Source organism: Ambystoma mexicanum, chromosome 10, assembly GCF_040938575.1.
Source record: "Ambystoma mexicanum isolate Mex_15411 chromosome 10, UKY_AmexF1_1, whole genome shotgun sequence".
NCBI lineage: Eukaryota > Metazoa > Chordata > Amphibia > Caudata > Ambystomatidae > Ambystoma > Ambystoma mexicanum.
The window spans coordinates 921,699,056-921,726,428 of NC_090932.1; the positions used below are offsets into that span (position 1 = coordinate 921,699,056).

Here is a 27,373-nt window from a genome sequence, read left to right on the forward strand (position 1 = left end):
GATAGACCATCCAGGACTAGCGAGATAAACATCTTGTCCGCCACGTCCAGAAGTGCAATACGGCCATAGTTCTTAGGATCTGTCCTATTGGCCTTCTTAAAGATAGGTAAGATACTGCCAACTTTCATGTTTTGGGCACCTCTTTAAGTTTAACTTGCCAAAACAACACCATAAGAAAATCTGCCAACACATTAGGTTCTTCCTTAAGCATAGCATCATTGATCCCATATGGGCCTGGTGCCTAGGAATTGCTGGCTTTTTATGCAGGCAATAAAATAATTTCTATCAAAACTTTTCACAAAATGTTGGAATGTCATAGCTCCATTGAGAAGCAGGCCGATGACAGGAGAGCTGGTTCTGGTGACACTTTGCATGGCTTTCCTTTAAGTGCCTCTCGGATAGCATGTATTGTGCTTTTGTCATCGCGTAACATCCCAAGACCGCCTGGCCAAATACATGATGGTGTTCATGCACAACAGAAACAAGAAAGCAGTAATCTAAGAAAAGGGTAAGAGAAAGGCAGCAATCTTACTGATCTTTTCACAGTTCAACCTCTCAAAAAAGACATTTAATCTGCATAATAGTTGACATCCGTGCAGAGCTTCCTAACGCAGGTTTGAATCCCGGCAGGGACAAACTCAGCCTTTCATCCTTCCGAGGTCGATAAATGAGCACCACACACCGTGGGTAATAATAAGCAGCGCTCAGATACCTGAGGGTTTGTAGCGCTATATAAATATTATTATTATAATTTACTGAGAAATTTACTGCAAAGGATGTTGGTGCATAAATGTCCAATTCTACTTTCAAATCTACTCAAGAAATCTACACTTCGATTTAAATAGATCCTAACTCTACCTGGACAGTTGCAGTTGTGTGGGTAGAATTAGAATTTTTCAACAGGCGCTGATCAGCTCCCTATTGTTATTAAATGCGCCCCGCTTCCGAGAGCGGAGCGCATTTATTTTCAAGAGGGTGTCTGCCACGCATTCTAATTTCTGCCACCATGTCAGCTCGGGGGATACCTTGAAAGACTCCCCTGAGCTGGCGTGATGGGGATGGGGGGCTAATGGGAAGGCGCCCTGGGTGTTCACCCGGCAGCTCATCCCAAACAACGGCCCTGGTTTTCCCGACTCACCCATCACATCATACATGCATTGAATGGCAAACGACACCAGAGAAAGAAACCATCAACAATATTTGAGGGGCAGAGCAGGGAAGATGGCTGCCGGTGCAAGGCATCCGTGATAGTACTTCCGCTTGGGAAGTTCTTTAAAGGAGACTTACTTCCAGGCCCGTCTTTGACCCGAGGTCCACCCGGTTCCGTCTCCGAGATGATATTCGCAGTAGAACTGTTCTCTGCATCATTGGCATCTGAAACACTTTCGCTGTCTTCCTCGCAGTCTGGGTGGGAGAAGATCCAATCCAGCGCTCGCTCCAAATTATTATTCTGCGAAGAAATAAGACACCCCATTAGGGCATTGTTTGATTTCCAAGGAGTCTCGTGGCTTTGCAACACCAGCAAATAGAAGAAAGGAACAGCAAATTTAGGGCATTCAGAGTAAAACAAGACACTACTAAAACGCCCAGCACCAATTCTAGTTATCTGAAAGCGACGCGTATATTAAATATGGACAGCGCGTGGTCCATCATATGCTACCGCTGTATTTCAAAGAAGCATCCATTTAGTAGTAGTGCTTTATTTTAATTTCAATGGTATTTTCAGATAGTTTTCCCTTTGAGAAATCACCCAGTATACATGTTTCTTAATTAAATACACAGGTATTCCGTCCATTATTCAGATTAATAACACCTACATTATAATGCGAGCAGAAAAAGAGATAGCTGTGTACTCCATAATCTAATCCAGCCGTTTTCTGTCCATCCCAAAGGTCTGCAATCCGGCACTCCAGATGTTTTGGACTACAACCCCTGTGATCCTTCACCAATGACTAATATAGTTAGGGTTCATGGGATTTGTAGTCCAGCACATGTTAAGTGCCAACGGTAGCAGACCCCTTGAATAGGCTAACACAGAGTTACCAAACTTTTATATTAAAAGAATATGAACAGAAAACAACAGAAGCAATGGTTGGCATTAAACAGGACAGACACTAATCAATATGGGGTGGGGTTACAGAATGTTTGCGGCGGGTGCACCACAAACTTGTAATTACCCTGACATCATGCAAACAAAAAAGCACGGACGAATTCCTGTGGACTTGCAAAGCTAGAGCTGTGCGTTGAATTGTGCACAGCTGCCTGCTTTGTGCATGCCTGGGAGTTTGCTCATGCGCTCAATGTTTGCATGCCGTCGGGGTAACTCTTCTTCGCCCACGCATGGGCGCACGGAATGAGCTTGTAGCGGGCACCTTACAGTACACTGGGCCCAGCCATTTACTGTGCACTGCTCTGAGAACACACTTGCCGAAAGCCCGTCAGGTAGAGCGCTGCCTGGAATCTCACCCTTAAACCTACTTTCTGTCAAGGAGAGGGTCGGGGGACGTCTAGTAGTGGAATAGGGCGTTGCCTGCCTCGGAAGGCAAGGAGGCCTAGCATCAGTCAGTAAGGAATGGGAAGAGGGACGGGTAGGAGGGCGTGGGGGCACGTGCCAGCTTGTCTCAAAGAGAGCTCGGCTGCTATGGGACGCCACGAGACAGTGACGTGCTTGTTGTGCCCATGATGAGCAGTGGAAGAGCAGGCGGTACACCTTGTCCCATCAAATGGCTAAGTCATGGATGGCACACCTGAAGTTAAGCACAGGAACAGATGTCACCTGGCATTCTGTTGGAGGGAAAGGCATTGCTTGTATTGTCTGAGTTGTCTCTCCCTTCCTTTTTACTCGTTATCCTGTTCGCATCAGCACTTGACTTTTTGTCTAGAGTGTTGGTGCTTTACAAGTTCAACTTCGATTAGAAAGGAGAGCAGACACAAGGTTTACCAGTAGTGTCGGGTCTTAACAAAGCGTTTAATCCTGCCCCACTACTTCCCTGCTGGAGGTTGAACAGTTAAAGGGCTGCTCCTTTTGCAATTCAGCGGAAGGATAACGCGGGCCCATTTTCAATACTACATCTAGTATTGTGAGGCTTGGAGAGCAGCGCTGGGCTACCACCTTGTTGATAACGTCATGTAAGATATTGTATGCACCTAATAAGAGTGTTTCTGGACCCAGGCAAATTTCCCTTAGTGACTGATAAGGCAGCTAAGATAGTTCAGCGAGTTAAGTACTTGTCACTGACATCTTTGTGTAACCTCAAAGTAGGAACACGCGCGAATCAGGCTGTCGTAGCACACCTTCATTTGGAGATAAATAAAATAAGAACCATTAAATATGGTCAATAGCACTTGTTATTAGAAGCAGGAGGCACCACAGAGCTCTATATAGAGATATTTAATATGATTTTTCACTATATCAGATCATGCGTATGTGTCTAAATGTGCGACATTTACACAACGTGGCTGCCTCCAATGGCCCGTAAAGACAAAACTTAGATGGCAAGTGTCACTTTGCAACGTGACTCATACAGCCCACATCTTATGTGGGCAGCCTCTTTTTTGGGCCACTATAGTAAACACGCGACGTTGGGCTAGGGTTGAGGGCGGGGACTACGGGTGTCACGTGGGTTCAGGGTTTTGACAGGTGAACCGTAACTCAGGAGGAATAAAGAAGCGTTATAACACTCTGTGTGTCCGTGTTTATGGTCTTATTGGGTTTTGCCTCACCACCCTGTTTGATGAGCCCGAGATATTGTTGCAGGAAGACTCTCAGAGCAAGTGTTACTCGTACATTTCGGATCTGGCAGTTTTGCACTGGAATGGATGCTGAAGATGTGACATTCGCTCTAATTAATAATTGGTGTGTCTATTTGATCCAACAATGTCACTCTGTGGCTTGCTCCCAGGGCCGTCAGGGTCTTTCAATCCTTTCAGCTGAAAAGGGCGCGAGCCTGTGGAGAGGGGGGAAGGAGAAGTGTGGGTCAAGCCGCTGCCCGCTTGTATTATGTAGTTTTCGACATTAAACTGCACTTTGCCTCTGATACAGGCTGTCTTTGTTTGTGCCATCACTAACTTGAGCCTTGTATACAGCAGAGCGCTACTTTTATAATTATAATTATTTTCTTATAACGCGCTTAATATCGAAGAGGTTTCTAAGCGCAGAACAGGGATTCAAAGCTGTGTTTCTCTGTGTTGTCCCTGAGCTATTCCCGCCCCCTAGACAAATAATGAGAGCGGGTCCCCTCCCGCCAGTGGAGAGGCTGCAGGGTGGTCGCTACGGGAGGCGCCAGGAAGGCAGGAGGATAGGGGAGGCCGCAGGTGCGGCTACCGGAAGCTGGCCCAGGCGAAGTGAATGGGACGAGCCACAGGGGTGCCGGCAACGGCGTCAAATGGCGCCATTATAAGGGGTCGGCAAAGGGAGAGAAAGCAGCAGCTCCTTTACCTCTCCTTCAGGACCCTGCCGGACGCTGCCTCGTGGACCTCGCCCAGGATGCAGTTGCCACACTTACCTCACTCCGCCGACCAGACATAACTGCTGAACCCATATGCATGCACTAGTAATGGCCGAACCCCAAACCCTCTCCCATAATGATAGGCTCACATCTTGTATCAAGTGTTGGCAATAAAAGGCCGTAGAATTTTATTGTACAGATATGAGTTATGGCAATAACAATATCACATATCATGATGGTATCATACTTTTGGGCACCGGTTCCTGAGGTTACCCCCTCGGACCTGTGCCGCCTTCTTGTGTCCCACGACTTGTTATGGGCACCGTACAGTGCCTTGTACTTCTTTTTGTTCTTCTCCCCTTTTTGTAGGGTGGGCGGGTTCTGTGGTAAAGAAGCAAGAAGATTTGGAAGATACTGAGTAAACAGTGAACCTCCTGTTTGCTTGGGTCCTCATTCAGGGTCCACAAACCGATTGTGTTTACTCTGAGCATGCTGCTCTCATTTATAGGACCCAGGGAGGCCCTGGGTCTTTGTTGTGTATGTGGTGGGGGCTGCTGTTGTCGCAGCCCCCGGCCGGATAGCCGACTGTCTGACCCCCTGGTGGGGGCAGATCTTTTGAACCTGGGCCCTGCCTGACGGTTGTTTTCCTTATGGCGCTTAGCACCTGGGAAGGGTGAGATGACTGTTCGCACCTTACCCTTCCGTGGCTTTGTGCTGCCGAGACTGCGTGTCTCCATAGCTGGGGGGAGAAGAGGAGCAGGCACGGGGAGGTTGGGCTGCCCCTCTCCCAGCTGCCGATGGTAACAACAGTTACCCCGCCTCGCTTGTGGGATGCCCATGCAGCATTGCCCAGGACTCCTCGACGCTCCTCTGCCAGGTTTGTTGCTGTGGTGTTGCCTTGAGAGGGCTGACCTTGCTGTGCGGTGGGATCCGGCGAGCCCATCAGTCGTGCTGCAGAGATTATTTTCATTGCTGACCCCGAGCTTGTGGGACTTCCGGATGTGCAGGTAAGGAGGATCAGGTGGTTGGGGTGGCCTCTCTCTCCGAGTGGCAGTGTCAGGGTGTGTTTTGTTGGGCATCGGCATACTGACTGGGTGGGGGGTGAGTCGCTGTTGAGGGTGGATTGCATGCAGGCGGAGGGGGATGGGGCGGTGAGGAAAGCAATTGTGTAGGCCGCATCAAGTGAAGTGATATAGAAGTGGGCCACCTGAGTGAAAGAGGAAGCAATCTGCTGAGCAAAAGCAACAGGACAGGCTACATGAGCGAACAGAAGGGGGTGGTTTTCACTGCTGTTGAGGGCCAACCGGCGGTAACAGGAAATGGACGTCACCCGAGCAAGGTAGCAGCGCTTTTTGCCCTTCTTCAGAACCAGGGAATGAACACGGTGATGGAGAGACTCACACAAGGGGGCCCGCAAACAGGGGTGTGTCAGCCACAGGAAAACAGTGAGGGGGAACAGGACAAATAGACCACACCGAAAAATTGTGGCCCCACTTGCGGCATTCCCTCCCGAGGGGCAGAAAGATGGCCAATACAGAGGGGTAGGGATTAGGGACAGGCATTCCAAGACAAACGCTTTGCCCCCAGCTACCCTCCTGGCCCTTTCCACACATGTTTTTCAGTACATTAGCATTTTTATGCATCTCCATCAGTGCTGGTCATCAGGCTGGCATTCAGATCCAGTGGCTTGCGTTATTATCACCTCTTTGTCATTCTAACACGTTAGCTCCTCGTTATGTGCCCCGCAGCCCTGGTTGTTAGCACCACCTTTCAGCATTTTCGCCACTTTGGCCTGGAATCCCCATTGGGTTAAATAAAGGGCGAAAGCAGCGTCTCAAAAATGCTCTCTGCCCTCAAGCTGTGTGTTCGGGAATTCACCATTCTGGACTCTCTCGCCCCTCTTGGTTGTTGGACATCGTTGTAAAGCAAATGCTGCCACCTATTGGAAGTTCACGGAGGAGCTTTTGAAATAAGACCTCAGCAAGAGCAACTTTTTCATAACTCCACGGTCTATGCACAATTAATTTAATCAGGCTGTAAAATGCTACTACGAAGGAAACGGGGGGAACAAAAAGAACAAGGGGGGTGTCCATCAAATAAGTGTCAACAGTGCATACTGGTGTCAGTAAATATATCTTTTAACAAGCTGGATAAAAAAGGTTGACATTATGCACATTCAGAGTAGATTTAAGACTATACAAGTTTTGCATCAAGTTAATAATATACACCCTAAAAAGTGAACTCCTTTTCAACTGTTTGAGAAAGGCCCTCGGGTCTTTAGCCTTACAATTGTTTTACTGAGGGTTTTTTATTAAACACAATTCATAATCATCTTTAAAACAATTAAGTTCCATAACAACATAAATTAACAGTTTGAAATCTCCCCAAGCTTGAATTTGACCAAGAACCTTCAAGGTCGAACCTAAAGCACCCCGAATGGCACCCCAGATACACGTAAATTTTGCAACTGCAAAATGGCACTTCAACTGCTTCCTTAATCTGCGCCGAGTGTTTCAAACAGTACATATATAACTATGTTGTATATAATCCTAGTCCATTATTTCAAGTCTAATAATAATAATCATATCACGTTTTTATTGAGGGGTTCTTGGTGCATACCTTTGTCAACTACATGTTGTAAAAGTATTATTACCCAAATTAATGGTAATGTAATATAATGTAAAATGGTCCTTTAAAGTGCATCCCTGAAATTTGTGGTGGGCTTGTGGTTTTGCCAGTACAATAAAGGGGTGGCTATAAGGGAAAGGCATGTACTAAGCATGTGGAGTGGATGAGCGCGGGCCCGAAGTACCAGGATGGTTTTATGTGGTGTGTAGCATCGACACTTGGTTAGCTATGTGTTTGTTCTATCAGAAGACAGCGCTGGGACACTGTGAGAATCCCTGGCAGAGCATGGTAGGTGATAGAGCTAAAGATGTAGTAGGCTGTGCGAAGAACGCTCCGCTTCTTCCAAAGGTTTCAGTGGTTGGGATGGTGCTAGCAGGCATTCATCCGTTTGCTGTGTGTGTTCTAGTCTGTGCGTGTAATTTAAAGGTGCTAGTAGATTGGGGAAACAACGTCTTCGCTGTGGCTCCTGAGGAGTCCAACTAGAATGATAGGGTTATATTGAATCAGTAGAGTTCAAGTTCTGGTGTTATCCATCTTAATGAGGTGGTTTTACTGTTCTGGGTTGCAAGTTATGGCTGGTGGGTGGTGAGAGTGTCTTGTATGTGAAGGGGAGACAAAGATGGGAAGACTGCCATGACTGGGTTGAGATCTCCAAGGTCAGTACTTTCAATGGGCCTGTGCAAACCAGCCCTCATTACCTGCACTTCTCACTTTTTACCATATTGAGTATCTGGACTTCTCCAAGATGCAGGAGAGTACCAGTACTCAATTATGGGGGCAGGTGAAAAATAAATCATTTAATTGTACAGTGATGAAGGAATAAGCCTTTGTTGTGGAAAGTAGAGCCTGCTTCCTCTCTTTCTCACCGCACCAACCAGGTCTCCTTCATGGCCCACCTTTCAGAACAAAAGGGGAACCAAACATATAGCTACAGGACTACTAGTGTGTTTACTGGGTGTGCAACACCATTTGGCTAATTGAGCTATACCGGTCACTCACAGGGCTCTCGAGAGCTTTCATGTCGAGGATATATTCATGATGATAGTATCCGGGAAAGACCGTCACATGCACCTTAAGAAGGGCCTTGCAATTACTTTTGAATCAGTTTATGTTTTATTATGTGTAAATATTTAGGTGATTGAAACTGTGGCTGTTATGGGATGTTTCGGATTGAAAGCCCACTCGCCACTCCAGTTACCTACCAAATATTATCCTTCTTACTAGGCCATGAAAGTGAGCAAACAATAACTCACCTTTTGAATCTTAGTTTTTATCTATGATGTCTGCTAGTTTGACATGCAAAAAAGAAAGGATTTGCCTTCATGAAGCTATTCAAAAATGTTGAAGATTATGGATAGCAAGAAACTGAAAGTTTTCCTAAAACAGTTATTTAGGCAGATGACTTAATCACTTTTTTTGTGTGTTTCCTTAAGTTCTGAAAGCAAAGTAGTGTAAAAAAAAGAAGGCAGTCTAGTAAGGCTTCCTGCCTGTCTGTGCCTGTCTCCCTCCTCCATACCATTCAGGAGTGAGGGAGGCAGCTGCCTATTTTAAGATCCACCTACTGCATCCAGCTCCGAAGAATGAAGCAGATTCTCTCCTAAAATGGCCGCTGCCATCGATATCACCCAGCGCTGGTCGTGTTGCTGGGGGGAGTGGAGTGCCCCTGTGCCTGCAACCTGATTGGGCTCTGTTTACCTAACCAATGTAGCCCCTCATACCATGAGGTGTGGGGCTTTGCTAGACTTTGCATTTACCCTTACTTTGACATTCATGTATCTGTATGCCTAATGCAGCCCCCGTACCATGAAGCGTGGCTCGGCATGATCATTCACTCTCAAACATGTAATGTTTGCATGTGTTCACACTTCGAAGATTGTCAACTCGCACTTTCTGTAACTAGCGCCCTGATACCTGAGGGTTTGACGCGCTGCTATAAATGCAAAATAAATAAAATAAATAAATACAAATAAGAGGGGATTTTTTTTTGGGGTCGTATTAACTTTGCTTTCTTGTAGTCACTCTTTAGGATGTGTAGAATATAGCTGTAATGATACGTATTTACCGTAACATGTTTTTATATGGATGCATAGTGTCAGGTTGCTTTACTATGTGATTTGTGTGCTTTTGCAAGTAAAAATTAAAAGAATGTGTTCTTGAAAGCCAAAACCTAAACATGTATCACAACTGCAACTCAGAAGGTATATGGTCAAGTGCCTAAATTACAAAGTTGGTACAAATTGCATCTTCATTGCTTTACAAACTGTATCCCATGGCAATTCGTGTGGGGGCTGAGTCATGGAATTTGTGCGCCGAAAAACTGGGATTTGTGCGCCATTCTGCCCGCAAATACCTGTTTAACAAATGGGGATTTGTAGGCAGAATGGGGCACAAATCCCCGTTTTCGGTGCACAAATTCCATGAATCAGCCCCTTAATCTCATTTTTATTTTTATATTTTGCATTTTTAAAGCTCTCACACAGCCTGCGGGCATCGAGGCGCTGTTACAGGAATTGTCTGTAATAGTTGCATAATTGTTTGTCTTAGTTGCGTATTTGTAACGCGCTTAAATACGAAGAGGTTTCTAAGCGCGGACCCGGGGATCGAACCTGTGTTGCTTCGTGTCGTCTTGTTTCCAAGGCGAGCACGTTGCCGTTGAGCTATCCTCCGAGGACTCATGGTGCCTTATTTTCAAAAATTGGGAGTTCTCAAACGCTCCAAACTAAAATCGGTCTGTAATTGGCAAACATCTGTGAGTGATTGCTGCATTAGACTAGCAATTACATTTAAAAGAGTAAACCATAATAAATTGATTTTGTTTGAATCACTGTCTGACAGGTTTCAGCTCATCATACCCCCAAGGCTCAGGCTCAGAAAAAAGAGAGACTTAGAAAGTTAAAAAAGGGGTTGGGAACCAGACTGGAGTTGGGATATGGGTAGGTGAAGAGAGAGACAGATAAAAAGGGACACGTTTGAGATACACAAGGAAAGTGAGAAATAGAAAAATATGCAAATCGACAAAGAGTGAGATTAGTAAAAATGGCTTAAGGATCCCAGCGAAAGAGCAGTTTTTGGACCAGCTGGGGCTGAATCCTGGCCCACTTACCGCCTTGATTAATAAGTATCTGCACTTCTTTTTTCCATTAAAAGCACTGTCCAAAATGTTCTTGATTTAAGTGTTGTGCAGAGGTGAATGTCTCAGTCTCTATTTCTTCCTGGTGTGCAAGGCTGGTTGCTCAGATAGGTCTTTGTGTCCAGGTTAGTGATGGCTATCAAAGTTCAAAATTGAGGGAAGCTGCACACTTTTTAGCTCATTCTTGTAGCCTCGCGAAAACCTTGTTAGCTTGACACAAACGGCTACCAGGAGCTACTTTTGGCTCCCCGATCCAAATTATACTGCACAAATGCACCTATATGAATTTAATTCTGTACATTTGGCAGAAGCCATAAATACACATTAGGACAAATCTAGAAGACATTCAAAGCATAAGGGGTTATACATAACGGACAAGATGATATATTTGGATTTTATGTGGGAGTTAAATTAACGAAACACTGTACTAGCTCCACACTCCCCAGTGGTAGCTCCTAGCCCCCGCTTATCCAGTCTTAATTTCGGTCCGTAGGCTATTGTGTTAAAATCTGAGTGGTGCATGCCTTGGGAGTTGAAGGGCCATGCTGGTTCATCAGAGTGGTTCTGGTGGGTCTCAAGTCCGAGCCTTGGGTAGGTAGAGGTTGAAAGGTTAGATTTCTTGGGTTTTTGAAGGGGGCCATGATAGTTTGTCTGTTGCAGTCTAGCGAACAGACAGATTTTGAGAGATTTTCCAAAGGCTGAGGGCCTGGATCACAAGTTTAGCGGTAGTGTTGAAGCACCTGGTAATTAGCTTTACCAGGTGTTTTACCACTCTGCCAAAGTCAAAGTTTCTTTTTTACCAGCTTTTTTGTGGTGGTAATTACTGCGATACAAATGCAGTACTGTATGCAGTAATTACTGCATATAGTAAATACAGACTCCCATGGGACTCCAAAACGGGCAATAATGGAAAGGTCGACATGAAGTGGCATCATACGGCCCTACAGGGGCACTGGGTAATTGCCACATGGTGTAAAGATAACAGGTTGGTAGTATTACTCATAGTAATGTTGCCAAACTCTTATTTGGGCTCTAACTGATCTAACTAGTTTACCATCTAACACAGAACATGGATACATTTTAAAGGTCTAATTTTCCAGCTGGGTTATACATGTGACAAGTCACCTGCTCTTAGTCATTGTTTGAAAAAGGCATGCAGCTTGTTGTTATGCGTGATGAGCATGCAGGCAAGAGACAGGATACTTACAATGAGAAGACATCACTCATAGTTCAACCAACTAATAGGTTGCACTCAGGAAGAGACAGTTTCCTTCTAACTAAACAGACATCGCTCCAGGCAGCAGAGAAATCACTCATAGCTCAGTTTGAAATCGTCAAAACAGCTGAGCTGATTACAAATTTTGCTTTATTACCAGAAGTAATATTACCAAACTCTTACCATTACCACATGTGGTAATTACCGGGTGCCCTGCTATGTCTGCATGACTACTAGTTATGCCAACCTTTCTTTTATTTCCCATTTTGGAGTCCAATTGGTTCCGGTAATTACTGCTCCCCGTATATATATTGCATTTGATACTGCTTTTTTACGTGGCAGTAACTGCCATCTCACAAAAATAATTATTTTTTTCAAACTGATTTTGGCAGAGCGGTAAAAAACCCAGTAATTGTAATTTATGGGGATTTGATTTTTGGGGGGGATTTTACCACTAAAGCTATACGTGTGATCAAGCACAGTCTGTTTAACAGATTATATATCACCCGTGGGCGCGAAGTACAAGGGGAAATTGGGTAAACAGCACCCTTTGGCCATTAGCAATGGAGGCTGGAACCTCACTTTACCCCCAGAGATGTTCACAGTTTCCACCTCCTGAATGTACATCCCCAATCGCTCTGCACGGTATCAGTCCAGCTGGAGATGAACAAGTTACTTACCATATCTGGTAACGTTCTTTCGATGGGATGGTCCTCCGACGTATTCCACATCTATGACAGGTAATGTCCACAGCTGTGCTGCTTCGGAAACATTTCGGCATAGGGCGTCCTGTGTCGATGGCATCGATCCGTTGTCCCTCTAGGGTCGACGTCACCGGATGTTATATATAGGACGCACAGCGCCCGTAGCCTGAGTTGTAGTTTTTTCGGCCAGAACATGTGGCACCAATCTCCTGCCAGTATGACTGCAGATAGACCTGCGGAAACGTAAACTGCAATCGCATAGGAAATTCAGTAGAGGGGCAGGCTGGGAGGGCGATGTGGAATATGTCGGAAGAATATCCCATCGAAAGAACGTTACCAGATATGGTAAGTAACTTGTTCTTCGAGGGGATTGTGTACTCAAACGTATTCCACATCTATAACAGACTCCCAAAGCAGTACCAACTTATGGAGGTGGGAAAAGAATTTACAATTTTAGAATTTTAGAATGCCCAATCAAATGGCTGAATAGAGGACTGCCTTACCAAAGGCCAAATCCTGCCCATGGATGGAGTCCAAGGAATAGTGTCTCACAAAAGTATGGACAGAGGCCCAAGTGGCTGCTTTGCAAATATTGCAAATAGGAACGCCCCTCTTCAGAGCAGTGGAGGCAGCCACACCCCTAGTAGAGTGAGCCTGTAAGCCTACTGGAGGGTCCTTTGCCGCCAAACGGTAACTCTCAGAGATCGTCAAAATGATCCATCTGGACAAGGTCTGCTTGGAAACAGCCTGACCCAAGCACCTTCCAGCATAACCAACAAGGAGCTGATTGTCCACTCTGACGTGGGACATCTCTGAGAGATAGAAACTCAAAGCTCTCCTATGGAGCCTCTCCTCTTCCTTACCAGGATGTGGAGGAGGATAATACGGAGGAAGAACCACCGTCTGGCTCAAATGGAATCCCGACAACCTTTGGAAGAAAAGAAGGCCGCATCCGCAGGACAACCCTAGAAAACAGTAAAGGGTGGCTTGGTGGAAAGTGCCTGCAACTCACTCACTCCACGTGCGGAACTAACTGCAACTAAAAACACAGTTTTAAAGGAAAACAGTCGCAACGGACAAGAATGTAAGGGCTCAAACGGAGCTCCCATTAGGAACTTTAAAACCAAATTCAAATCCCATCCCGACACCTGTAAAGGCGACGGTGGAAACACATTCGTTAGCCCTTTTAGAAACTAGGAAATCAAAGGAATCTTAAAATAAGAACATTCCTCAGACGAGCGCTTAAATATGGACAGCGCCGCCAGGTAACCCTTAATGGTACCCACTTGCAGGCTCTTGTGGGCTAAAGAAAGCAAAAAAGACAAAACCAAAGGAATGGAACATTGGAAAGGATACACATTCTGTAGCCTGCACCAGTCACAGAACTCTCTCGAACAGCAATGGTAGGTACAGGGATTTCGTTGCATGCCTTCTAGCCGAAAGCAACACCTTCATCACGTCTTAGGGGCGGTCCCAATCCTTATACTTTAACCTTTCAGATACCAAGCATGAAGGCTGAGAGACTTGACCTCTGGATGGAGAACCAGACCCCCCTCCCATGAGAGCAGATCGTCTCGGTAGGGAAGACGGCATGGAGGGCAGATGGACATGTCTAGAAGGTCCGGGTACCATGCTCTCCTAGCCCATGGCGGAGCAATGAGGATCATACGGGAACTGAACCTCCGGTACCTCCGCAACACTTGAGGAATGACGGGGACTGGAGGAAACGCTTACAGCAGTGGGAAGGACCACTCCACTATGAACGCATCCCCTAAGGCTCCTCTTTGGAAAAATTCCTGCAAGCAGACTCTCTTGCACTTCCGGTTGACACTGGTGGCGAAGAGATCCACTTGTGGGGTTCCCCAAAGGGCGAAGATCTCCAAAAGAACTTCCTGAGCCAGCTCCAACTCGTGAGAGACCATGTTCTGCCTGCTCAGAGCGTCCATCGCCGCGTTTTCATCTCCGGCCAGATGAAAGGCCGAGATCGAAATTTCCTGCTGGATGGCCCAGAACCAGCGCTGCATCGCCTCCCTGCACAACGGGAGTGACCCTGCCCCCCCTTTTTTGTTGAGGTAGTGCACGGCCACCATATTGTCCGTCATAATCAGGACATTCTTCCCCCGCACAGACGGCAGAAAAGCCTTCAGGGCTAGCCTGACGGCCCTCAGCTCTAACAGATTGATGTGGAGTCTGGACTCCAACGTGGACCAACATCCGCTGGCCATCAACTCGTTGGCATGAGCGCCCCAACCTGTGAGGGATGCGTCCGTCATGATCGTCACCTCCGGCCATGGTTGCCAAAATGTTGCTCCCTTCATCAGATTGCCTTGGTTGACCCACCATAGAAGATCCTGGGCGACCGAGGTCGGAATCTGAACGGGATCTGACATCCTGCTGCAGAACTGCGACCACTGCATCTTGAGAGCCCACTGCAGGGATCTCATCCGCAGCCTGGCCTCTGGCACCAGGAAAATGCAGGATGTCATGAGGCCGAGCAACCTCAAGAATTCAAACGCCGGGAGACTCTGGGCACGTTGAAACTTATCCACCATCTGCAGAATGTGATGAGCCCTCACCTGGGGAGGTGAACACTGCCCCAGGGATGTGTCGAGCACTGCTCCGATGTATTGAGCCGCTTGGTAGGTGTCAAATGTGACTTGTGAAATTGAGGGAGAAGCCCAGCTTGTGAAGGGAGTGGCAGGTGACGGACAGATGATCCAGGGCTTGCTCAGGAGAGCGCGCCCTGATCAACCAATCGTCCAGGTAGGGGTAGACGTGAATCCCCCCTTTCCTGAGATACGCTGCCAGCACCACCATAAGCTTGGTGAAGACCCTAGGGCGGAGGTCAATCCGAATGGCAGGACCCGAAACTAAAAATGTGAGTCGCTAACCGCGAACCTCAGGTACTTCCTGTGCTTGGGATGAATCGGTACATGAAAGTAAGCATCCTTGAAGTCTAAAGACACCAACCAATCCTGAAGTTGAAGGGCCTGGAGGACTTGAGAAAGAGTTACCATCTTGAACTTGTCCTTCCTGAGGAGCTGGTTCAACCAACGCAAGTCCATGATGGGTCTCAATCCCCCATCTTTATTCAGGATCAAAAAATAAGGGAAATAACATCCCTTGTTCCTCTCCGCTACAGGAACCAGTTCTATGGCGCCTTTCTCCAGCAGGGATAGGATTTCCTGCGCAAGGAGCGGATCCGGACGCTTCAAAGAGAGCTTCCCCGGTGGATTGTCGTGAGGCCTCTGCCGGGAGGGAAGACAGTAGCCGTGGGCTATGATCTCCAGAACCCACACATCTGAAGTAATGGCCCACCATTCTCCAAGATGATGCGCAAGTCTGCCCCCAACTGGCAAACCATGGGACATCAAAGTTGCGGCAGTGCCTGAGGGCAAAGAGGCAACTGCCTGAGCGGCTTTGGCACCCAGAGTACCTTGCTTTCCACCCCGGGTACTCCTACGGTGACCCCTTTGACTGGCAGCTCCTCTCGATCTAGAGAGTAGTACCAAAAGAAACCTCCCCTCCATTGCTGTCCCCTAGGAAGAAAAGGCGAAGGTTGATGCACTGCAGTGCTCAAAGACTTTGCTGCAGCTTTAGAACCTATCAAGGCTCTCGTCAACCTTGCTGCCAAACAGATGGACACCATCAAAGGGCATGTTCAGAAGACGGGATTGCACATCAGGAACAAACCAGACTTCCGCAACCACGCAAACCTGCGTACACGGTGCTTGCAGCCAAGGACCGGCTGACACTGTCTGCCGTGTCCAAACCCGACTGAAGGGATTCACACATGGCATCCTTGCCATCTTGCACGAGGGCTAGAAAGCCATACTTTTCTTCCCCTTCGGGAATATGCTCAGCGTCCAAAGACGCACAGTTCCACAGAGTGGAAGGCACTAGTGGAGTTGGCCGACTTCAACGCCATACCCCCAGCCTAAAATACCTTCTTCGCCCAACCATCAAAGCACTTATCGTCACTTGCAGCCTGCTTCGAGGTGGCTGTAGCCGCCTGCACCACCAAACTCTCTGTGTAGGGTGCGTCGATAAGTAGCAGGGGTCACTACTGGATGGGCGGTATTTCTTCAGAAGCGACTTATTAACTGCTGGTAGACTCTCCAGAGCAGTCCAAGCCGCCGCCACCCTCTTTTGCAAACCCATGTGAAACGGCAACACCGGATCAGTGGGCGGACCTTGATACAGGATGTCTGTCAAATCATCTTGAACAAACGCCACAAGTGGAGCAGCCCACCCCAAGTATTCTGTCACCCTTGACATGAGACGCCGATAGGAGGAATCCGCATGCGCCCCAGGCTTAGGTCAGCCAAACTCCACCTCCGGAGAGGTGTCAAGGCCACTAGCGTCATGCAATGACTGACGGAGTATCTCCATCTGACTATGCCCAGACAAAAGGTCATCAGGGACATCAGGAGGCACAGGCAAGGCCATCTCCTCATCAGACAGTTCCTTAACCTCTGAAATATCCTGTAAAGGTTGGAAAAACTCCAACCTAGGAGGAGGAACAGAATAGGGCTAAAAAACCGGCCTCATAGACTTACTGGTAGCCTTCCTCGGAGATTCAACAGCCCTCAGGAGCACCTCAGACAAATCCTCAACAAATGGTGTCGAGGGTGCCAAGGGAGTCGACCGAGGTGCCGACGGCACTGACGAACTCTTTGGAGACGGGGCCGAGAGAGAGCCCCTCGACGGACACGGCACAATGGCGTCGACTTCTTAGAGGACTGAGCCTCGAGAGAGCCCCTCGACGGACACAGCGCTGATGGCGTCGACGCCTTCTTGGAAGGCCTCACAGGCTCAGACGGTCTTGATGGCGTCGAGGAACGGTACCTGGATCCGGCACGGCTATGGCAATCTCCCTTGTCCGAGCGGGATCTCAACGGCTCCCGATGATCATGCCGCCCGCCCGAGCCCGAAGGCGTGCGAGTGGTGGACCTAGCCAGTTCACCGCCGGCTCCTTTCGAAGGCGCGGTCAGAACTGTGCCTTGCGACTCAAAAATCGCTAACATCTACTGGCGGAATGCATCCCATTCGGCCGGCGACGAAGACTTGGTGGGACAAGTCAACCGTCTGGTGGAGTCCTCCTCCGAAGAGGCAGAGGAATGGCGGGAACCACTCCTAGAACGAGACCCCCTGGATTTTCGCTGACGCAGATAGTTGCCCCTCAAGCCATCGGGCTTCGATTTACGGGGCTTAGACACCCTACCTACCTTCAATTTCCCCTTACACTCCCGCAAGGCCTTAGACGTCAGGGACTGCCAATCCTCGCAGTCGTCGGTGGCGTGGCTTTCGCCGAGGCACCAGAGGCAGATGTCGTGCGGGTCTGTGATGGACATTTCTGAACCGCATTCCTAACATTTTTTAAAGCCCGATTTCGGGGTAGTATAAGAAGATAAAGACATAGGCCCCCAGAGAAAGGATTAGAGGGGGAGGAGAGCCACATAGAGGAGACTATGAGCAGATTGAACAGATTATACAGAGCCCTGCGGAATAGGATCAAAAGCTGCCTGGGGAAGGAGGTCAGAAAGGAGGTACCAGGGTAGGGGTTGGGATATAGGCTAAACTGGAATCACTCAGGGGTCTGGGGGGACCCACACAAACATCTACTGGGATGGCGCAGGGGCTCAACTTCCGAAATGGGAAGTCAAAGGGGATGGGGGGGGGGCTAGAGCTATATATGCACCCAAAGTGGGGAAGTACCGGTTCCCAAGATTAATACTAGGAAAGCCGGAGGTCTTTGCGAAAGGTAACATAATTCTAATGGGGGATTTCAATATGGCTTGGGATACCTGCAAAGATAAAAGTGCTTATAGAACAAATGACACACATGTCACTGGTAGATGGTTGGAAGGAAAAGCATGGGAAAGCGAAAGGGTACACACTCTATTCACACATGCATAGGACCTTCTCAAGGATTGATTATGCCTTGGTGTCAAGGGCCTTAATGGGAGAGGTAAAGGAATTGCCCTGTCCGACCATGTTCCCGTTGCATTATCTATAAATGTGAGGGAAGGAACTCCTGGGCTGTGACGATGGCATTATCCATTGCATATTCTAAAAGATGAGATCCTAAGGGCAGAAGTAAAAGATAGAATACTAGAATACTTTAGCAATAACAGCTCAATTGAGACGAGTGAACAAATGTTATTGGACACCTTTAAAGCCACTTTGAGGGGGACGCTTATAGCGTTGAAATCGCAGAGGGATAGACAATGAGACAGTTGGAAACAGAAGTAGAGGGAAAAAAATGAAACAAATAATGGTCTGCAGGGCATTCGCATGGCAAAAGGAGCCAGAGGGGATATTAGAAGGGAATATCGGCTGATAAAGGGTCAACTCGAGGTCTTACAGATGAAAGTGGCTGAACGGTCACTGATCTACCTTAAACAGAAATATTATAGTAAAGCTAATAAGACGGACCACCTATTGGCAAGGGCGTTGAGGAAGAAAGACGACCAGAATGATACCGAGGCAGGGAAAACTCAGCTCTTTCAGACATTACGAAGATGGATTTTCCGTCAGAACAGGCGCAAAAAGAATACCTCAAAATATGCCCATTAAAAAAGGTAGCCAATCAGGAGGAACTGGAGGGTGATATTATACCAGAAGTAAGGGTGGCCATAACAAGCCTACCAATGGGGAAGGCGCTGGATCTGCATGGGTACTTCTATGAAACCTACAGGGAAACCCTCATTCCTTATATGGTCCAGCCATAATTCTTTTGGGCGTACAGGGAAAATTACACCTTCCATGGAAATAGCTAAAGTAGTGTTAATGCTGAAAATGGGAAAGATAACACTGAATGTGAATCCTATAGACTGATAGCACTTATTAACATTGATGCATTTATATGAAAATTCGGGCAAGTCGAATCGACCGGCTCCTCCCGGAGCTTGTCGATCCGGACCAATCCGGATTCAATGGAGGTAGACAGAGGAGCGATAACACTCCAAGGGTCAGTCACCTCATCGAAAAGGTAATAAAACAGGGATTACAGCATTAATCCTGACCGTAGAAGCTGAGAACGCATTTGATAGGGTCAAATGGCACTTTGTCTTCCGCACCATGGAAAAGAATGGGATCTGGGGCCAAATTCCTGCAATGATAAAGGTGAATTATCACTGTCCCAGATTATGACTGGTTATGAACGGCCATCCAAATGGATTGAGTAAAGCGGCGGGGAAATGGGGCACCCCTGCTTTGTACCTCTCGAGATTGGGATGCTCCTAGCATCCCAGTCTCGAGAGGTACAAAGCAGGTGTGCCCCATTTCCCCGCCGCTTTACTCAATCCATTTGGAGCCCCTTCTGGCAACCATTCAGACTACGGATGAAATAAAAGATGTCCCATTTGGGGGAAAGGGTGTAGGGGGATCACAAAGTCACAGCATTCGCGGACGACTTGCTGCTAAGGATCACAGACCCAGACAGGACTTTCAGAACAGTTAACTGGGTACTGCATCAGTTTGGAGAGGTAGCGGGCTTAAAAAGAATTGCACAAAAGTCAGAGGTGTTAAACCTGTCGGTTCCATCACATAAAGCCCAAGAACTGCAGGAAAACTTTCCATATAGGTGGGGGGAAAAAGGCATAAAGTACTTCGGGATAGTGATTACTAGATCAATAGGCACTTCATTTGGTGCCAACTACCAGCCCCTACTGGAGAAAATCAGGGGACCCCTATCAATAGCATGGCTAGGGAGGATCAATGTGCTAAAAATGGTAATCCTACCAAAGCTGCTCTATCATTCTATGACATTGCCAGTACAGGTACCAAACACTTACTTCCGGGCCCTACAAAAACATACGGGTGCATTTATATGGAATCATAAAAAAAACTAAGGTGTCGAAACAAGTTATGAGAACCTAGAAGGGTAAGGGAGGGCATGGAGAACCGGATTTCAGAACTTACGATCTATTGTCTCAGATCAAAGTGATTAGGGACTGGTTTAGGGACGATAGAGGGAAGGTGTGGAGACCCATGGACAGGGTACGAGTGGGGGCCCCACTGGAGGAGGTTATATGGTGATAAAAAGAAGATAGACCAACAAACATGTACTGTAGTGTATTGGAAGCGCTGGTAGGAGAGGCATGGGATGAGTCGGTACGACCAGCATGGCTGACCACCTTCCCGTCCCCGCTGAAACCTTGGTTTAGAAACCTGCAATTTACACCCAGCATGGGAGGCAAAGAGTTTGTTAGATGGCAATACGGGGAGTTGCACAAAATCGAGGGATGTATTTGATGGACAAGAGCTGAAAGCCTTCAATCAGTGTAAAGAGGACTTTGGGCTAGCAGAAGGGGAGCAATACCACTATTTTCACTGGTTACAACACCCCACAATTAGGAGGACTGCTACCAGGGAACTAGCCCCCTTCGAAAAATATGTATCAACAGATACAGGGGACAAACATATAGTGGGGCAATCTATGCCATTATCAAAGAGGGGGAGGAACCGGGAAAAAGGGCATACATGAAGAGTGGGAGTCGATAGCGGGGCATCCACTCGAAGCGGTACAATGGTCAGCGTTGTGGGCACAAATCCCGAAGTTAGCAAGGGCAGTCCAAATACAAGAGATATGGACAAAGATATTAGCTCAATGGTATAACACGCCTGAGAAGCTACATAGAGGGTATCAGTCGGTCCCGGACAAATGCTGGAGGGAATGCGGGGAGGTGGGAACATGGGCACACATCTGGTGGGAGTGCTCATCCATTCAACCGTATTGGGTAATGATCCAATGGAAGACATCTCCGGGGTACAATAGAGGGGCACTATGGAGGGGCCATCTTTGGCCTGGGAGGTACCCTAAAAGAGTTACCAACAAAGTCACAAAGAAAGGCGTATGTGATTCTGATGATGGTGGGGGTTCAGAAGTGGAGAAAGAGGGAACCCTCTCACCCCCAATGAAAATGAATAAGTGGGTAATGTATGGAATTTTGTGGCGCTAGAGTGGGTCACGTACTCTATTCAGGGAGATCACCAATGATTTCTTGTAGAATGGGATTTGATTTTGAAGTTTCTCCAGCGGAACTCGAGTGGGGCATGGTGCCCCAGTAAGATGAAACTGCTGGGGGTGATCTGAGTGCAGAAGTAGTAAAGAGCACAAAAGAGGCAAGGACTGTCAATGCCTTGGTCAGGCAGCTATGCAGAGACTTGGGCAAAAATTGAGGGTTGGACAGACAAATGGGCAGGGAGGAGTGAGGCGGTCAAGATTATCAAGGTAGGGATCGGAACGAGTTACGGTTGGGACAGGGGAAGAGGTGGGTGGGTAGAAAACAGAGTTAACAATGTTGTGTTTGGAAAATGCCAATAAAAACGTATTTTTTTTTAAAAAAAAACATCTTTGGTTTCCGACATTGCTTCATGTAAGATTTTTGAACAACAGTTAAGAAGACAACTTAAATCTCTGGACTTCCATAAAACCTCCAATACTGAGACGAAGAAGAAGAGGCAGTGGTGGATGGAAACCAAGTCAGGCACAAAGACTACCATCCAGACTAGTTGTTCTGTGCCCAGGACGTTTACCAAATGTAAAATGTAGATATCAATCTTCAGCTCCTATATGCATATAATAAGAGTAGGAATCTTAAAGTACAAATCATGAAAAATGACACAAGGCTCTCTCCAGAAACATAAACAAGACTAACAGAATTATGGGGTCTGTAGAACATTATTGGGCATGCTCCATGTGGTAAATGTAATCGTTGTGAGCAAACTTGTCGTAGTACAGAGGTAAACATAGGCTTAGATAGAAAGCCCAGGGCACCAAACTATGTTTACGAATTGTGATATATGCAATTTGGTGCCCATGCAATAAAATATATATTGGTGAAATGTAAAGAAAGGAAAAAACAAAAATAACAGAACATAAAAGCTGTATTAGGAATAAAGCGATCACAGCACCCTTGGCTGGACACTATGTAGACAATCTCTCTATCAAATATACATTGGACCATTCTATATCAAGTTAAACAAGCGAATGGCACCACAGATGACAAAAGAGGTCTCTTTAGGAAAGAACAAGAACTCATTTTTATGACCCATAGCAATGAGAGGAGTCTGAATGAGTGCATCGAGTGGCACAAACTAAAATCATAAGAGTAGAGAATGTTTTCTTTGTTAGTGGTATATATTCTGCATCACTAAATACAGCTGAATAGAACCTGCCCCCTAATAATATAACAATAATACATATTTTCATTTTCCATGGGACAGACACAAGCTCGTTTAATAATATGAAAACATTGAGGAAAGGTCCCTAATACACGGTTGGACGCGATGTCGACATGCTTAACATGTATACCATGATTCAGATTACGTGAGTCGCGTTTTATCGCAGCAGGGAAGGAACATGATAGTGGCAAGGTGCCAAACATAAACATTAAGTATTGAGGTAGTAAAGGGTCTATTTAGTCACCAAGAGAAACAAGGCCCAATAGCTGAAGTAATCTGTAGTAACACCACAATACATTTGCTGTTTATTTCTTTTCAGAACCTCCAAATTAAGTGAATGGGTAAACATACGAGATAGAGACTAAGAGTCAGCCTGTGTGAGGTTCACCAACCGCTATGAGACGGTACACGTCAGCAGCATAGCAAAGGGAAATATGAAATGAAATATTGTAATTTGAATGCAGTGGTAGTATGAATAGGTGCAAATAAATTGTGTATATAGGTCATGAAAAAGAAAAGATGCATAAGTCAAAATTAAATGGGAATATTTGTAGTTCTACAGACACATACAATAGAATGTTTTAGTGTATATTTTTCTATGAATAGTATTAAATTAAAAATTGGATTTCACAAACGGGCCTACCCCTTGAATATATGTATAGATGTGCTTCTCTGTGTTGAAAGCTTTATATTTAAGGCCCCTTTTTAAATAGACTACTTGCACTCATTTCCAGATATGCACACTCAAGTCCGCCTGTCAGTCCACTCTTTTAGTTCCATCGACTACAGGTCTTTAAAAAGTTCCTTCGCTACTTGTAATTCTTAGGCCTCACCAGACATTCCTTAGGCCGCACCATCACTTTGTGACTCGTTAGTTCAGTGGTCGTTTCTTATCTCGCATAAATCATCGAACATAAAACAATTTAGTTTGAGGCATTTGGTCTCAAAACAATCAAAATTAGTATTACTGTGTCTGTGTTGGTCCAGCCCCCTGTGGAAGATCAGAAACCTCACAATAAAAGCATTAGGGGATTTTTAAAGGGTAATATACAGATTGCTTGCCCAAAACTGGTGCCCTGTATTTTATATATAATACATAACAGTAGATGTTATTGTTGCTCCTATTATTATCACGATTATTAAAAGTTAAAAACACCAACAACAGTAATAGCAACAATAAGAAGCCTACAACTAGGCAAATGTGCAGACAAAAACACATAACCAAGAAACCTATGCCATTACTTTTTGGCATAGGAAACGGTGTATTTAAATAAATAAATCAGTTCAGAAACAAAGTAGTGCATCTCTACACACATGCTACATAATATCACTACTGTGAACATAGTGTCTGGGTTACACCATCTGCTGGCACCAAGAATGGTTGCTTATTCTATATTTCGATATTTGAGCTAAACGAGGAGTCTGGGCATCTGCATCTTCAACCAGAATTTTTGTCCAGACTTGCAGTCTCTCAGAGGGCTGTCATCACCTGTGTTCTCCTTTTCAGTACTGTATCAGGACACCAAGTGTTTCACAGAGGCATTCTTGGACTCTTGGCTGTATCATGTTCGACTCCCCAAGAACCCCAAAGTCACAGTGATCTGTGGCGGTTCAGAAGAAGAACACGGACTCTGGTTTTCCATCTCAAGTTAGTTATTCATTAAATGAAAGGTGAAAACTCATAGCTTTCCCAAAACTATGGGTGTTCCCTGCCTAACAAAACGAACTAATGTGCTCATCAGTCGTCAGTGACAGTTCAAACCAAGTTCAGTCCAGTGCCCAGACTAACCTATTCTGACCCTACAATTATTATAATAACTAAAGCACATGAGAATGTCTGTCTTCCACCAAGTTCAATTCAATAGCATATCCTCAGATAGTTCTTGCCAACTCTTCTTATCCGATCATACAGTTCAGATGCTGGGTTCCTCAGGATCTCAACAGGGTCTTAGTAGTTCTCTGTTTTTTTTTCTTTTTACTCTCTTTTGCTTTCAAGTTATGAATATTTACCCCTTCTCTTCTACTTCTGTATAAACTATTATCTTCCTCTTTATTTTGATTCAAGATTTCTTCTTTTTTCAGTGTCCTTTCTTTTTCTTGGTTGGGACAAGTTTGCCTGTCCCAATTATAATGGTTACTCTCTTCATATACTCTTGACCCTTGAGTTTGACTAAGATGAGTAGAAGCATTCCACTTATGATTCTTACTCTCCTCATGCAATCTTGATATCTGATTCTGACTTAGACGAATAGGAGTGTTCCAGTAATGATTCTCACTCTCTTCAGACAATCTTAATAGTTGATCTTGACTGGAACAAGGATGGGCGTACCAGTAATGATTCTCACTCTCTTCAGGCAATCTTAATACTTGATCTTGATTGGGACAAGTATGAGCGTGCCAGTTATTTTCGGTCCCCTTCCCGCTTTCCAAGATACGTTCTCTCTCCGAGGATAGCGTGAATGGGGCTTTCAACAGGTCAGGACCTTCTCCTTCAATTGTCAGGTAGGATTCTCTTTCTCCCGTTCTTCATTCTATAAGCTCGTTCCATGATATTTTTTCAAAAGTGGTTTTGGCTTTAACTATGGACCTCCAGATCCACTGTGACCTGCGTACGGTCATGCCAACACCCCTCACTTGCTTCGGTTCAGGATGCTTTGCATATAGCTTTGCCTTTTGCATCTTCTTCCATCTCCACCTCCCGACATCAGCGATTGGGTGCAGGCTTCATTCTCTGGTTGGTCGTAGCACGACCAAGTTTCCTTGAGCATCTGACTCCCAGCTGGTTTGAAAGTCTCAAGCTCTCTCATTCTCCAGGTATCCGCCTCTCATATTTATGAAGCTGCTGTGGGATTTCCCTGGCATAGTGTCTAGGGTCTTCTTTTCTGCCGGACTTACATTCTGTATTCCGATATTTTTCTTCATCCCAGTACAATGTGGATGTTTCTCCATAGACATTGTGTGGGGATTAATTGCAGCACCAAGACAAAAGTGAACTGTCCCTGACAAGGTTAGGCCTAAAAGTGCAGAAATCCTGTCTTGTAATTTGAAAGCACACTGCAGACTGACGGAGAAAAGGCCAGCAGTCCGTTTTCAAATTGCAAAACTCCTTTGATAAAAAAGGGCTGCAAGGTGAAATGTGTGCAATCTCCAGCATGGAAATGAACATTTACAATGGAAAATCCCTTACCAGAGCCATTTCAATAAAGGTTATTTTATAAAGATGAACATTGATGGCACGGTGCAGGAGAAATCTGCATATGATTTGAGGTAAAATATTAAAGCAGGCCTCACATGTAGAACGTATTGCAACATTCAAAAATACCAATTTTCTGTGCATAAAGAAATGCTGGCTTTAGTCCATAAGGCATTTGTCTCCGGAGATTTGCAGGTCTAGAACTGCTCACTTTCCCCCATCAGAGGCAAGGCTAATGCTCTGCTCATCTCTCTATGTGAGAGAAAATCTCCTTGAAGCTCGCAGAGCCAAGACAGGGGGTGGGAGTTGTGCCAAACTAAAGGGTTGATACGGTTAACAGAGGAACCCTGTAAAAAAAAAAAAAAGAAATAAAAAAAAAGATGATGATCCAGCTAATGGAAGTAAAACCTTAAAAATACATGGAATAAAATTTGGTTCAGGACCGGACTGAAAAGTGACATTTTACAGAAACAGTCACATGAGTGAGGGAGCAGGGTTAAACCCATATGGTCAGGAAGATAAGATCACTTCTGCAGAACATTTGAAATTACAAGAAATGTTAAGTGCTTTTGTGGCATGCTCTGGTCAACAAAGGCCAGACCTACATACAGACCTTGGGAACAAAAATAAGGCAGTTAATTGAAGGGAAAAATATGCATGGGCTTATTTCTACATAGGTGTTATGGGAATAATGATTGTTGATTATATTGGGAACTATAATGCACACAATAATGGCTCAAATATAATTCAAAAGTATATGAGAATACCTATCTGTTGAGATAACTGATAGAAATTCGACCTTGGGAACTAAAGTTATAAGCTGAATTGTGAGGATAGCTTGCCAGAAAATGTCACGAAGCAGAGATTTGGGAAGATGATGGCTTACTGAATTAGATATCTGTGTAGAAAATATATATATAATATCTGTCATTCAAACCTGAAAACTCATGCTGAAATGTAACACATTTCATTAGGTCCAGCATGGAAAGGCAAATGCAGACACACATATTTTATGATGCTTATGTGTAAATTATTTGTTTTGCCATGTTGTAGGTTTTAAGGTAATAACTCAAGTAGTCAAGATGCAATTTCGAAGGGGTGGATTCATAACTCTCAAGGGATGATGCCCAGTAACTAAAAGGGACTAATCAAAGAAAATGGGGAGGAAAGTAGATGTCCAATCCAGATCAATAAGCTGGCACCTGATAATTTAGATAATTTGGGGAGTGGTTAAACATTTATCAAGAGACACACAATGGGAAAAAGAGAGCTGCCCGATATCTAAGTGGGAGTTCTGAGAAATTGCTGAAAAACTAACATTGCCTGGGAGACAGAAATTGGAAGAAACTACGGAAGATTAGAAGCTGGGATCCATACAAGGAGAGGCACATCAAGGGGGATTGATGCTGGAAGTATCCATGACTGAATCTGTGGAGACCATCTGACTAGATCCTTGTCCTTCACTTATGAGAATATCCAGGAGCCCTGATGTCATGTGTTTTCCTGATCACAAAACCCAGAAATATTCTATGGAGGAAACGATTAAATATCTTCCCACTGTTGATTGGTTGGGCAGAAAAAGTAGCTCTCTCTCAAACTCAACAGCATTGCTTCCAGTGTGGATGCAAATATAGTCTGTTAAAGCAATTGGGTACTTCTATTGCTTTTTGCCATTCCCAAAATTCCCTAAAGGGAGGGGTGCATAAAGAAAAACCGAAATTTCCAATTGCTCCCCATTCCCCAGAGCCTGCCTTCAAGCAAAGAGGTTCCAAATCACAACTGAATAGCTGGGTTTGTGGCATAGAACATGTGTCTTCCCAAAGTTAAACAGAGAGAAGACACCGGATTTAAAATCACTTCCGT

General features: G+C 45.6%; 1 protein-coding gene across 2 annotated transcripts in view; it reads right to left on the minus strand.

Moving 5' to 3' along the window:
* The window catches only part of USP13 (ubiquitin specific peptidase 13), a 748,772-nt gene that overhangs the window by 68,309 nt on the left and 653,090 nt on the right, over positions 1-27,373 (minus strand). For both annotated transcript variants that reach the window (XM_069618675.1, XM_069618676.1), the window contains one exon: positions 1,288-1,450. In XM_069618675.1, the coding sequence (XP_069474776.1) occupies positions 1,288-1,450 (163 nt within the window). The remainder of the gene's footprint in view (positions 1-1,287; positions 1,451-27,373) is intronic.